This window comes from Anomaloglossus baeobatrachus, chromosome 3 (genome assembly GCF_048569485.1).
Source record: "Anomaloglossus baeobatrachus isolate aAnoBae1 chromosome 3, aAnoBae1.hap1, whole genome shotgun sequence".
Taxonomy (NCBI): Eukaryota; Metazoa; Chordata; class Amphibia; order Anura; family Aromobatidae; genus Anomaloglossus; species Anomaloglossus baeobatrachus.
The window spans coordinates 657,375,073-657,388,454 of NC_134355.1; the positions used below are offsets into that span (position 1 = coordinate 657,375,073).

Consider the following 13,382-nt stretch of genomic DNA (forward strand, 5'->3'; position numbering starts at 1 on the left):
AGCTGATGAGCAGTACCCAGTGTTGTCCTGCCGCCAAGGAGCAGATGAGCAGTACCCAGTGCTGTCCTGTCGGCAAAGGAGCTGATGAGCAGTACCCAGTGCTGTCCTGCCGCCAAGGAGCAGATGAGCAGTACCCAGTGCTGTCCTGCCGCCAAGGAGCTGATGAGCAGTACCCAGTGCTGTCCTGCTGCCAAGGAGCAGATGAGCAGTACCCAGTGCTGTCCTGCTGCCAAGGGAGCTGATGAGCAGTACCCAGTGCTGTCCTGCCGCCAAGGCAGCAGCAAACAGCAGCTGCACAACTGAGTGTGCTGGATTCCTTCTTTTCGGTGTTGTTTTAGAGCTTTTTCAGGTACATTACATGTGAATTCCACCCAAAAAAGACCTCATGTCATGTACATTCCCTAATATAAACAGCTGAGGGTACGTTGACACTAGTATATATTTTCTCATGCGAGAAAATCGGGCCAATGATGCAAGCGATACTAAGCTCACTCTGCTCCGAGTCTGAGCCAAGTGTCATTCACTGCACTCCAATTCTCTAGCAAGCAAGAATGGTATCATAGATGAGGAGAAGATGGAGAACTCCTGAACCACACATCATGGTCCCACGAGCCACACATCATGGGCTCCCTAGACACATATCATGGGCCTGTGAGCCACACATCATGGTCCCACGAGCCACACATCATTGGCTCCCTAGACACATATCATGGGCCTGTGAGCCACACATCATGGTCCCACGAGCCACACATCATGGGCTCCCTAGACACTTATCATGGGCCTGTGAGCCACACATCATGGTCCCACGAGCCACACATCATGGGCTCCCTAGACACATATCATGGGCCTGTGAGCCACACATCATGGTCCCACGAGCCACACATCATTGGCTCCCTAGACACATATCATGGGCCTGTGAGCCACACATCATGGTCCCACGAGCAACACATCAAGTTCCCACAAGCCCTACATCATGGGCTCCCTAGACACACATCATGGGCTCCTGAGGCACACATTGTGGGCTCGCAACCCACACATATTGGGCCCGTGAGCCAAATATATGTAAGGCCCAGGCCTGCATCCTCGCAGGCTCTTGCTCCCCTCCCCCGATGAGGACAACGGTGTTCTCACCTGTCTGGGCATCTCGCCACAGGGGTTCCATCTCTGTCTCATGCTGCTGTCTCCCGTAGCATCTATACACCATGCAGAGTCCCAGCTTCTGTCCTTAGAAGGGGCCCACGGCCGCGCCCCTTTTCTTAAAAGGCCAGTACCCTTTTACCCGGAAGTGTTTCCCAGGTCAGTTGGGAGGCTGTAGGTATTTAAGGCACCCTAGCCCTATGCTTGGTGCCTGGGCAATGAGTTTAGTCATTGCTAGTTGTCAGGTCCTATAGCATGCTGCTGCTAGTCATATTGCTCATACCTGTCTGTATTGCAGATTTCCGCTGATGTTCACACTATCTGCTGCTGCTGTGAGCCATCCATCCATTCTGGACTGAACGAACCACTACCCACTACACCAGTTGCTGACGTCCATTGATTCATCCATCCCGGACGGAACCTCTCTACCAGCTGCTGCCGCAACCTTATACCAGAGACTGATGCTCCCATACCCCTGGGGCAGCCGACGCAACATGATTCTTCCCGAGTGGCATCCGGACCCATACCTGCAGTGTTACACCAGGGTCCGTAGTCAAGCCCCTCTGGATTTTCCGTGTGTTACGGCCCAGTGGGTCCACTATGTCACTGCTCGCCTGGCGAGCATAATAACATCATGGGCCCGCAAGCCACATATGGCTCCTTAGCTACAGGTTGGGGACCCCTGCCTTACGATACATGCACACAGTGTATTTTAGACCCTGGCATACCAGCTGACTTGATGTTTTTCCTACAGCATCCTTCTCTGGCGGCAGTCTGGATGATTTCTCCATCGTTTTGCCATTGTTTTTTACTGTATACAGTGTGTCCACCCATATCCTGTCCACTGCCATTAACTTGAGAACGGCGGCAGCTATAGGCATAGAAGTGGTGTCTAGGTATAGTAAAGTAGCCATGCGCTATGCAATGAAATCACCTATAGCACCACCTGGTGGAAAACAACGGAGTTAGCATTTTTATCTCGAAAACGGAACAAGATAGAGAAAAAAAGTGAATTACAAAGTTGTAGGGCATCATCAATTCAATACGAATCGACACCTTGCATACAGAAATGCTATGATATGAAACCCATGACCTCCCCCAAAACATTGAATGCAGGTCACACATATGGCGCTCATTTAACTTTGATGATCAAAGTGGCCCCCGTCAGCTGAAATGCACATCTTGACTCTGGACAGCATACTGTATTGTGACGCCCCTGGACTATTCAGGCATTACAGGGTACTGCACAAACTGCCCTCCCCGTGCAGTATTCAACCCCCATGGTTCTGGGTCTCTATCCTGCAGTACTGCCTCCATCAGCATTCACAAATCCTAGATACACTTTGCATCACACCTATCAGGCGAACCAGTGGGCTGCTCAAGCAGGAATAGGGCCGCCCACCTAGGGGTCAGGCAGGGAGGTGGGAGGTGTCAAGTCAGTTTTGGAGCAGCCCTCGAGCTTTTTGAGGAGCTCTGAGGAAGCTGGGAGTTGTAGCTCCCAGGGGGGAAGCAAACTAGGTCACAGAGAATGGTCGCAGGGGATTGAGGCTAGGTGCCTGGAACCCGTCGAGGAGGACAGTCAGCAGCCAGGTCCTATTACTGGTCCGGGGCCGAAGACACGATGGGGTACATGGACCCTAGATCGGGGAGAAGTTTCAGGCAACCCGGCAATTAACCTGCGAAGGACAGGGCCTTTATGGACTGTTCCCACCCAACTCATAGATCGGGGGCACTAGCACAACAAGGGGGATAGGCCCACTGAAATCCCAAGTGTGAGCTCCTGAGAGCAGGCTCCTTCACTTAGCCACAGTAGGGAGAAGGCCCGGATAGCTCCAAGCTACCGGGCCACAACGGACAATCTAAAACTTAGTGCCAGGAGGCAGGTTACGGACCACCAGCAGCACTGTAGGGGACGGAACTTGGACGAGCTCCCCTCGAGAGACAAGAGCGTTCAGAGACTTGGTTTACCCTGTTGTCAGCGTCTACTTCATTGCTGAGTGAGTACCCGTCTGACCCCTGCACTGCGTCCCGCATCACCATCCAGAGTCCCGCGGCCCTGTCCCTACCCGTGGAGGGCAACGTCACCTTGCTGCCCCATTCCATCACCCTGGGTACTCCCAACGGCAGCGGCGGTACTCCCAATTACTGTACACCACGGGTGGCGTCACGAACTATACCAAATCCCCTGTAAATATTCCCTTTCACTTTAGAGTGTGGCCCCAGGCCTCCAGGTCCGGAGACCCTCGAGTCACAAATGAACACCATCCCCGGATCCGAGCGGTTTGATCCGCTGCTGGGGCAGCACAGTATCTTGCTGCACATTTTGCAATATGGTAGGTGACACGTTTGCACAAGCATCTGTGATACGCTGTCGTAGGTCCTGCAATGCTGGTCGCATACACCTGCTGTTTGATGTGACCTCACAGAAAGAAGTCCAATGGGGTCAGGTCAGGTGAGCGTGGAGGCCACTCCATGCAGCCACCTTACCCAATGACTAGTAGGAAGGTCTCCATGAGGTATCGCTTCACGTCCACAGCCTTCTGAGTTTTACACGTTCTAGTCATAGCATTTCTGTATGCAAGGTGTCGATTCGTATTGAATTGATGATGCCCTACAACTTTGTAATTCACTTTTTTCTCTATCTCGTTCCATTTTCGAGATAAAAATGCTAACTCTGTTGTTTTCCACCAGGTGGCGCTATAGGTGGTTTCATTGCATAGTGCATGATTACTTTACTATACCTAGACACTACTTCTATGCCTATAGCTGCCGCCGTTCTCAAGTTAATGGCGGTGGACCAACTGTATATGTTCTTTCTTTTTGCCATTTTTTAAGTGCTTTTTCAGGAGGAGAAAGACCCCGTGTGCCCCAAACCTTGTAAACTTAGGGACCAAGATGCCCTTTAACTTGATCTCTTTTTAGGAGTGCAGTAAAGGATGCAATGGATGATTCACTAACACATGGCACAAAAAAAAAGAATATTCATTTCCATTCTACAGAAATCCAGAGCGTAAATTGAGCTTTTTTTTGGGTAACGAGTCTCCTTCACCCAGGACAATGCTCGTTCAACGGAAATCAGCAGATTGATTACGAACAAGGAAAACTTGGGCAAAAAGAAAAATGAAATAGGGGCGGGTGAAGTAATTTTTGACTTTGAAACTAGATCCACCATACTACAAAAGCTAGTCCTGGGGCAGCTGGCTGCGCGGAGAGCCCACACACAGTGCCAGTGTGGCCATGTGACCGCTCTGTCACATCCTGCAGTCATTTCCAGCCAGCGTGCGTGCGTTCTTATTCCGCTCGGAGAAAGAGAGGAGGAAAAAAAAAAAAAAGAAAGACGAGATATATTAGGAAGCAACATATGGAAACACTTTTAGTAAATCCGCTGCCATGAAATTCATAATGAGCAAGAAGCTTCAGATGTGGTTAGGAGCCTGAGATAAGACCCTTAAAACAAGGACAGACGACAAGACTCCCCTCGCTCCGTCTCTGCCTTTTAAAAAAAAAAAAAGTCAAAAATTCCGGTTACGGGGAAGGTAATAATGTAGCGGGGAAAAAAAAAACGACTGATGGTCAAGTGCGTAATCAGCGAACACTTGTCAGTCACGACCCGATTGGAATTCGGCACCGTCCGAGACTACAAAGGCGGCGGCTCTTGCAACATGTGCGCTGAATCAGCACTCGCGAGCGTCATTTATAACCCTGATCAGACACTGAAAAGTTAATCTCCAGTAAAATAAGCGGGGTGGGGTCCGGTGGGGGAGAAGGCGAGTTTAAAATGCTACAGTGTCAGGTCCGTGAGATTTATCGTCTGCGGGGGGCGCTGAGAGGCAGCATTTGTTACCATGGATCAAGGGAGGGAATTAGGGCTGTCACGGTGCAGACTCCTCTAGCAGACAACGCAAGTGCGGTTAATCTGTAGCATCGGCACATGAAGGGCTTTGGGTTCACGAGAGACCACACGACAATCTGACGTTTGACTGATAATCATCGTGATTGTAATTTTGGATGACTGGCAGCCAAAGGCAAACAGGGCAACAATCTTCATGGGGTTCCAAAAAAAAGAGATGTGTTTAAAATAGAAAGCAGTAGCCACTATGGGGCCCGGGAGTCAGGGGGGCCCAGTGCCGACACCTCCTGGCATCACACTTTCACCGATATGTGCATCCTAGATGCGGATACAGTTGAAAGCAATGATGGAACAGGGAGCGATCGGCTCCCTCCTCCATCATTCTCCCTGTAAGTCTGATGTCACAGCACAGTGGGCGCAATGACGTCACCGCATCACGCCCGCTGTGCACAGCGGGAGAATGGGGAGAGGTGAATATTATTTTTTTTCTTGATCAATGAGTACATCATGGGGTTATTTATACTGTTTTGAGGGTTATGTGGGGGCCATTATTCAGTTTTGAGGGTTATGTGGGCCATTATACAATTTTGAGGGTAATGTGAGGGTCAATAAACTATTTTCAGGGCTATGTGGGCACCATTCTACTATTTGGAGGGCTATGTGGGCACCATTCTACTATTTGGAGGGCTATGTGGGCACCATTCTACTATTTGGAGGGCTATGTGGGGACTATTATACTGTTTGCTTGGCTATGTTGGGGCCATAGTACTATTGGAGGGTTATGTGGGGGCCATTATATAGTTTTGAGGGTTATGTGGGGCCATTAAACTGTTTGCTGGGCTATGTTGGTGCTATAGTACTGTTTGGAGAGCTATGTGAGGGCTATTATACTGTTTTGAGGGTTATGTGGGGATTATTAAACTATATAGCAGGGCTGTGTGGGGAACATTCTACTATTTGGAGGGCTATGTGGAGAGTATTATACTGTTTGTTGGGCTATGTTGTGGCCATAGTAGTGTTGGAGGGTTATGTGGGGGCCATTATACAGTTTTGAGGGTTATGTGGGGCCGTTAAACAATTTACAGGGCTATGTGGGCACCATTCTACTATTTGCAGGGTTATGTGAGGGCCATTATACTGTTTGGAGGATTATGTGAGGGCCATTATACTGTTTGGAGGATTATGTGAGGGCCATTATACTGTTTGGAGGGTTATGTGAGGGCCATTATACTGTTTGGTGGGTTATGTGGGACCCATTAAACCTTTTATCAGGCTATGTGGGGACCATTCTACTATTTGGAGGGCTATGTGTGGGGGACTATTATACTGTTTGCTGGGATATGTTGGGGCCATAATACTGTTTGGAGTGTTATGTGGGGGCCAGTATAGTGTTTGGAGGGTTATAAGGGGGCTATTATACTGTAAAGTGGCAATTAAGAAATGAGAAGACTTGTGTGAAGGCCGTCATACTGCGGGGACTGTAGTGTGGGGGCTATTATACTGTTAGGAGGGTTGTGTGGGGGCCATTATACTGGGTCACTATGGGTGCATCATGCTGAGTTGGGGGTCACAGTAGTTTCCGAGGGTGTACTATGGACATCATGTTGTGCGTGTGGAGGGTACTATTAAGGAATTCACTGTGGGGGGTATCATACTGTGTTTAGGGGGCACTTTTGTTAACATCATAGTTTTTTGGGGGCCCTAAAAGGGGAACCTTCGAACACTGAGGGTCTTCAATAGGAGGAAAATTGCTTTGAAAGGGAAGCAAAATTGTGAGATCTGCTCTTCTGTGACCCTTCCGAATATTTTTATTTTTGTGAGGTGAATGGGGAGAACAATTAAAACTTCTGCTATGGGGCCCCATAACTTCTATGTACTCCCCTAGTAAAAAGATATACAAATTACTAATATTGATAAATTAATAAAGGTTCTCTAATCAAAAGATATCCGTACCAGTCCTGGGTCTAGGCACCGCCACTTTTGGCTTGGGTGCAACATAGGAAATACACTGAAATATTGTATTATTGCAGTGTACTGGAAAATTAGGCTTCATAGGTATTAAACCTTTTCAGTAGGCCATCCAGCTGCTATCAACCCCTTACTGCTATCAACCCCTTACAATCATGTTACGGGGGACTGATGAGGCTCAGAAGTCACGCTTCTCCCCATTTCCAACCCCTTAAATGCCGCAGTCATGATTGACGGTGGCATCTAAACGATTAGACTGCTGTGATCGGAGGTAGCTCTGATCTCAGCAGTTAGACTCGGGTGCAGGCTGTGTAACGCAGCTGGCATCCATGCTGTACGGAGCAAGATACATACATAGATCCATACCATGAATTTTTCCATTTGAAACTAAGGCCGAGTTTGCCCCCTGACGCCATTGCTCTCGGGTTCGACAGGTGCCGGCCCTAATCCAGTGAGATTATATGTATACAGGAGGCATCACGGATCCCAAAATTCCAGGTCAACTCAATGAAAAACATCGGACCTCAGAGGGAATATTTCACCTGTTGTCAGACGTGGGCAGATTTGGGTGTGACGGGCTCGATGGTATGTTAGTACACCCACACAACAATGTAATAGTGTCATTAGCACTGTAAAACAATAAATATACAATTTGCCGCTTTAAGGTGCCATAATATTTATATAGCCTCCAACGCAAAGAGAATTATCTCCTGTTTACTCGCCATCCATATATCCTAAAGGCATTATTGTCTTACAGACAACCATGGTGTCATATATCAGGGCATCATGGAGAGAGGGCTACTTGCGCTACTTGAAATCAAAGCTGTCGACGTCATTTAAGTAACTGATATAATGCGGAAAATTCATCAATACTAACGGGGTTTTTTAAGCCAGCCTTAATGAAAAGTCAGCTGGAGTGTCACATTAATTTATTTTATTTTGTTATTGCATGTATTTGGGTCTAAAAATTATTTTTGCAATTGAGATTTGTTGAAATTTTGCTTTTTTTTTTTTTTTTTGGACAGAATGAGTTAACTGAGGATCCATCAGTGAGCTCATTCGGAAGGGAGTTTTTAATTCTTTTATTGCGCTACCACAGATGATTAAGGCTATGTGCCCACGGGACAACGTACCCGAGGATTTTGCTGGGGAAAACCCACGGATTTATCTGGATTTTTAAGGTTAACGCCAGTACAGACACTCCCCATGTTACCCTATGGGATTTTGGGAATGTCTGTGTTCATGCTGCGGTATGTGCGGCTGCGGAATATGCTGTGGATGTCCTGCAGCCGCACATCAAATCAAATCTTTTATTTTTATATAGCGCTAACATATTCCGCAGCGCTTTACATACATCAGGAACACTGTCCCCATTGAGGCTCACAATCAATCCCTATCTGTATGTCTTTGTAGTGTGGGAGGAAACCGGAGAACCCGGAGGAAACCCACGCAAACACGGGGAGAACATACAAACTCCTTGCAGGTGTTGTCCTTGGTGGGATTTGAACCCAGGACCCCAGCGCTGCAAGACTGCAGTGCTAACCACTGAGCCACGGTGCTGCCCACACATAATGCGCACATAACTGCATGTCCATTATTCATGCGGAAATATCTGCGGATGTCCCGCCTTTACACTATGGAGATACAGGCCGGGACTTCCGCAAATATTTGCGCACTTGTCCCGCAGGTTTACCACAACAAAAATGCTTGAATTCCGCAGCAATGGATAGCTGCGGATTCCGGGGATCAAAATCCGCGGGTACGTGGTCCCATAGGCTCATAGCCTTTACAGCTGCATCAGTGTTCAGTCTGTGATGATACACTAGAGGAGGTCATTAAAACAATAACAAGCTCACATCCGAATGAGCTCACTGTCTGATCCTCAGTTAACTCATTCTGCAACCCATATTAGTGCAGGAAAAAAGTGCAAAAAAAACAAAATTCAGAATTTTGTAGCTCTGGAGGAAAAAAAAACCCCTGAACAGACAAATATACAAGTATTCACATAGCGATTTATACCTGAGAGGCGTCGGGGCACGTCGGTGATAGCTGGAAGCCCCGTCCCTCGGCTGGAGGACAAGGGGGTTGTGGAATGAATGGATGGAGAGGTCATCTGGCTCAGATACGATGGATACGACTGGTCATACGACCATGGAGGGGATGACTGTGTCTGTCTTGGATCTGCAAAGAAAAAAAGAAACAGTTTAAAACATTATAAAAAAAAAAAATCTACACAAACCACATAACACTTGATTATACACTTCACATGGATTTAGGCATATAAAGTCTGGGAGAGTCCGAAAAGACAAGGATGATACACGATGAAATCAAGTCTATTACTGACACTGACAATTTCCTTTAATCTCTTTAAGAATCTAAAGTGTTTTGTCTTCCTGCAGCTCCCCCGCAGGGGAAAAAAGGTATTGCACCATTTTCATAGCTTGCCTGAGCAAGCATGGTCCTCCAGAGACTGGAAAGGGTAACCATCCTTTTCATTTTTTTATATCATAAATCAATAGCACATACAGTTAGGGCCAGAAATATTTGGACAGTGACACAAGTTTTGTTATTTTAGCTGTTTACAAAAACATGTTCAGAAATACAATTATATATATAATATGGGCTGAAAGTGCACACTCCCAGCTGCAATATGAGAGTTTTCACATCCAAATCGGAGAAAGGGTTTAGGAATCATAGCTCTGTAATGCATAGCCTCCTCTTTTTCAAGGGACCAAAAGTAATTGGACAAGGGACTCTAAGGGCTGCAATTAACTCTGAAGGCGTCTCCCTCGTTAACCTGTAATCAATGAAGTAGTTAAAAGGTCTGGGGTTGATTACAGGTGTGTGGTTTTGCATTTGGAAGCTGTTGCTGTGACCAGACAACATGCGGTCTAAGGAACTCTCAATTGAGGTGAAGCAGAACATCCTGAGGCTGAAAAAAAAGAAAAAATCCATCAGAGTGATAGCAGACATGCTTGGAGTAGCAAAATCAACAGTCGGGTACATTCTGAGAAAAAAGGAATTGACTGGTGAGCTTGGGAACTCAAAAAGGCCTGGGCGTCCACGGATGACAACAGTGGTGGATGATCGCCGCATACTTTCTTTGGTGAAGAAGAACCCGTTCACAACATCAACTGAAGTCCAGAACACTCTCAGTGAAGTAGGTGTATCTGTCTCTAAGTCAACAGTAAAGAGAAGACTCCATGAAAGTAAATACAAAGGGTTCACATCTAGATGCAAACCATTCATCAATTCCAAAAATAGACAGGCCAGAGTTAAATTTGCTGAAAAACACCTCATGAAGCCAGCTCAGTTCTGGAAAAGTATTCTATGGACAGATGAGACAAAGATCAACCTGTACCAGAATGATGGGAAGAAAAAAGTTTGGAGAAGAAAGGGAACGGCACATGATCCAAGGCACACCACATCCTCTGTAAAACATGGTGGAGGCAACGTGATGGCATGGGCATGCATGGCTTTCAATGGCACTGGGTCACTTGTGTTTATTGATGACATAACAGCAGACAAGAGTAGCCGGATGAATTCTGAAGTGTACCGGGATATACTTTCAGCCCAGATTCAGCCAAATGCCGCAAAGTTGATCGGACGGCGCTTCATAGTACAGATGGACAATGACTCCAAGCATACAGCCAAAGCTACCCAGGAGTTCATGAGTGCAAAAAAGTGGAACATTCTGCAATGGCCAAGTCAATCACCAGATCTTAACCCAATTGAGCATGCATTTCACTTGCTCAAATCCAGAATTAAGACGGAAAGACCCACAAACAAGCAAGACCTGAAGGCTGCGGCTGTAAAGGCCTGGCAAAGCATTAAGAAGGAGGAAACCCAGCGTTTGGTGATGTCCATGGGTTCCAGACTTAAGGCAGTGATTGCCTCCAAAGGATTCGCAACAAAATATTGAAAATAAAATTATTTTTTTTGGGTTTGGTTTATTTGTCCAATTACTTTTGACCTCCTAAAATGTGGAGTGTTTGTAAAGAAATGTGTACAATTCCTACAATTTCTATCAGATATTTTTGTTCAAACCTTCAAATGAAACGTTACAATCTGCACTTGAATTCTGTTGTAGAGGTTTCATTTCAAATCCAATGTGGTGGCATGCAGAGCCCAACTCGCGAAAATTGTGTCACTGTCCAAATATTTCTGGACCTAACTGTAGGACAGTTAGCAACTTTAGAATATATATACAGTACAGACCAAAAGTTTGGACACACCTTCTCATCTCTAAAACAACTGTTAAGAGGAGACTTTGTGCAGCAGGCCTTCATGGTAAAATAGCTGCTAGGAAACCACTGCTAAGGACAGGCAACAAGCAGAAGAGACTTGTTTGGGCTAAAGAACACAAGGAATGGACATTAGACCAGTGGAAATCTGTGCTTTGGTCTGTTGAGTTCAAATTTGAGATCTTTGGATCCAACCACCGTGTCTTTGTAGAAAAGGTGAACGGATGGACTCTACATGGCTGGTTCCCGTGAACCACGGAGGAGGAGGTGTGATGGTGTGGGGGTGCTTTGCTGGTGACACTGTTGGGGATTTATTAAAAATTGAAGGCGTACAGAACCAGCATGGCTACCACAGCATCTTGCAGCGGCATGCTATTCCATCCGGTTTGCGTTTAGTTGGACCATTATTTATTTTTCAACAGGACAATGACCCCAAACACACCTCCAGGCTGTGTAAGGGCTATTTGACTAACAAGGAGAGTGATGGGATGCTACGCCAGATGACCTGGCCTCTAGTCACTAGACCTGAACCCAATGGAGATGGTTTGGGGTGAGCTGGACCGCAGAGTGAAGGCAAAAGGGCCAACAAGTGCTAAGCATCTCTGGGAACTCCTTCAAGACTGTTGGAAGACCATATCCGGTGACTACTTCTTGAAGCTCATGAAGAGAATGCCAAGAGTGTGCAAAGCAGTAATCAAAGCAAAAGGTGGCTACTTTGAAGAACCTAGAATATAAGACATATTTTCAGTTGTTTCACACTTTTTTGTTAAGTATTTCATTCACATGTGTTAATTCATATTTTTGATGCCTTCAATGTGAATCTACAATTTTCAGAGTCCTGAAAATAAAGAAAACTCTTTGAATGAGGTGTGTCCAAACTTTTGGTCTGTACTGTATAATGAGAGAAATCTACTTATTTCTCCTTATGGACTGATTTTTTTCCCACTCTCAATTCAGGCGTAAAATCTGTAAAATTTGCATTCAGTGAAAACAGGTTTTCAAATTACTGAGATATATGATGGCAGTTGGTGCTCATTAAATTCTATGGAGGGGGAGGAGCTAAAGGCAGAAACAGACATTCAGCTGCAAGTTCTCCTGAAACGACAATTACACATTAACTTTTATTTTTTTTGTTACCATAGATTTAAAGGGAACCTGTCACCAGATTTTCCCCTATAAGCTGCGGCCATCACCAGTGAGCCCCTATACAGTGTGTCCACCCATATCCTGTCCACCGCCTTTAACTTGAGAACGGCAGCAGCTATAGGCATAGACGTGGTGTCTAGGTATTGTAAAGTAGCCATGCGCTACGCAATGAAACCACCTATAGCGCCACCTGGTGGAAAACAACAGAGTTAGCATTTTATCTCGAAAACGGAACGAGATAGAGAAAAAAAGTGAATTACAAAGTTGTAGGGCATCATCAATTCAATACGAATCGACACCTTGCATACAGAAATGCTATGATATGAAACCCATGACCCCCCCAAAACATTGAATGCTGGTCACGCATATGGCACTCATTTAACTTTGATGCTCAAAGTGGCCCCCGTCAGCTGCAATGCACATCTGCACTATGGACAGCATACTGTATCTTGCTGCACATTGTGCAATATGGTAGGTGACACGTTTGCACAAGCATCTGTGATACATCGTCGTAGGTCCTGCAATGTTGGTGGAGGGGTCGCATACGCCTGCTGTTTGATGTGACCTCACAGAAAGAAGTCCAATGGGGTCAGGTCAGGTGAGCGTGGAGGCCACTCCACACAGCCACCATACCCAATGACTTGTAGGAAGGTCTCCATGAGGTATCGCTTCACGTCCGCATCCTTGTGAGTTTTACACTTTCTAATCATAGCATTTCTGTATGCAAGGTGTCGATTCGTATTGAATTGATGATGTCCTACAACTTTGTAATTCACTTTTTTTCTCTGTCGTTCCGTTTTCTAGATAAAAATGCTAACTCCGTTGTTTTCCACCAGGTGGCGCTATAGGTGGTTTCATTGCATAGCACATAGCTACTTTACTACACCTAGACACCACTTCTATGCCTATAGCTGCTGCCGTTCTCAAGTTAATGGCGGTGAACAGGATATGGGTGGACACACTGTATACAGCATTCTAGAATACAGTATATAAGTCCCCAAGCCGATCTGTATAACATAAAAAAGGCCCTTTATTAT

At 46.2% G+C, this 13,382-nt stretch overlaps 1 protein-coding gene across 2 annotated transcripts in view; it reads right to left on the minus strand.

Moving 5' to 3' along the window:
* RUNX2 (RUNX family transcription factor 2) overlaps positions 1 to 13,382 on the minus strand; it is a 125,617-nt gene that overhangs the window by 15,766 nt on the left and 96,469 nt on the right. For both annotated transcript variants that reach the window (XM_075341183.1, XM_075341182.1), the window contains one exon: positions 8,975 to 9,136. In XM_075341183.1, the coding sequence (XP_075197298.1) occupies positions 8,975 to 9,136 (162 nt within the window). The remainder of the gene's footprint in view (positions 1 to 8,974; positions 9,137 to 13,382) is intronic.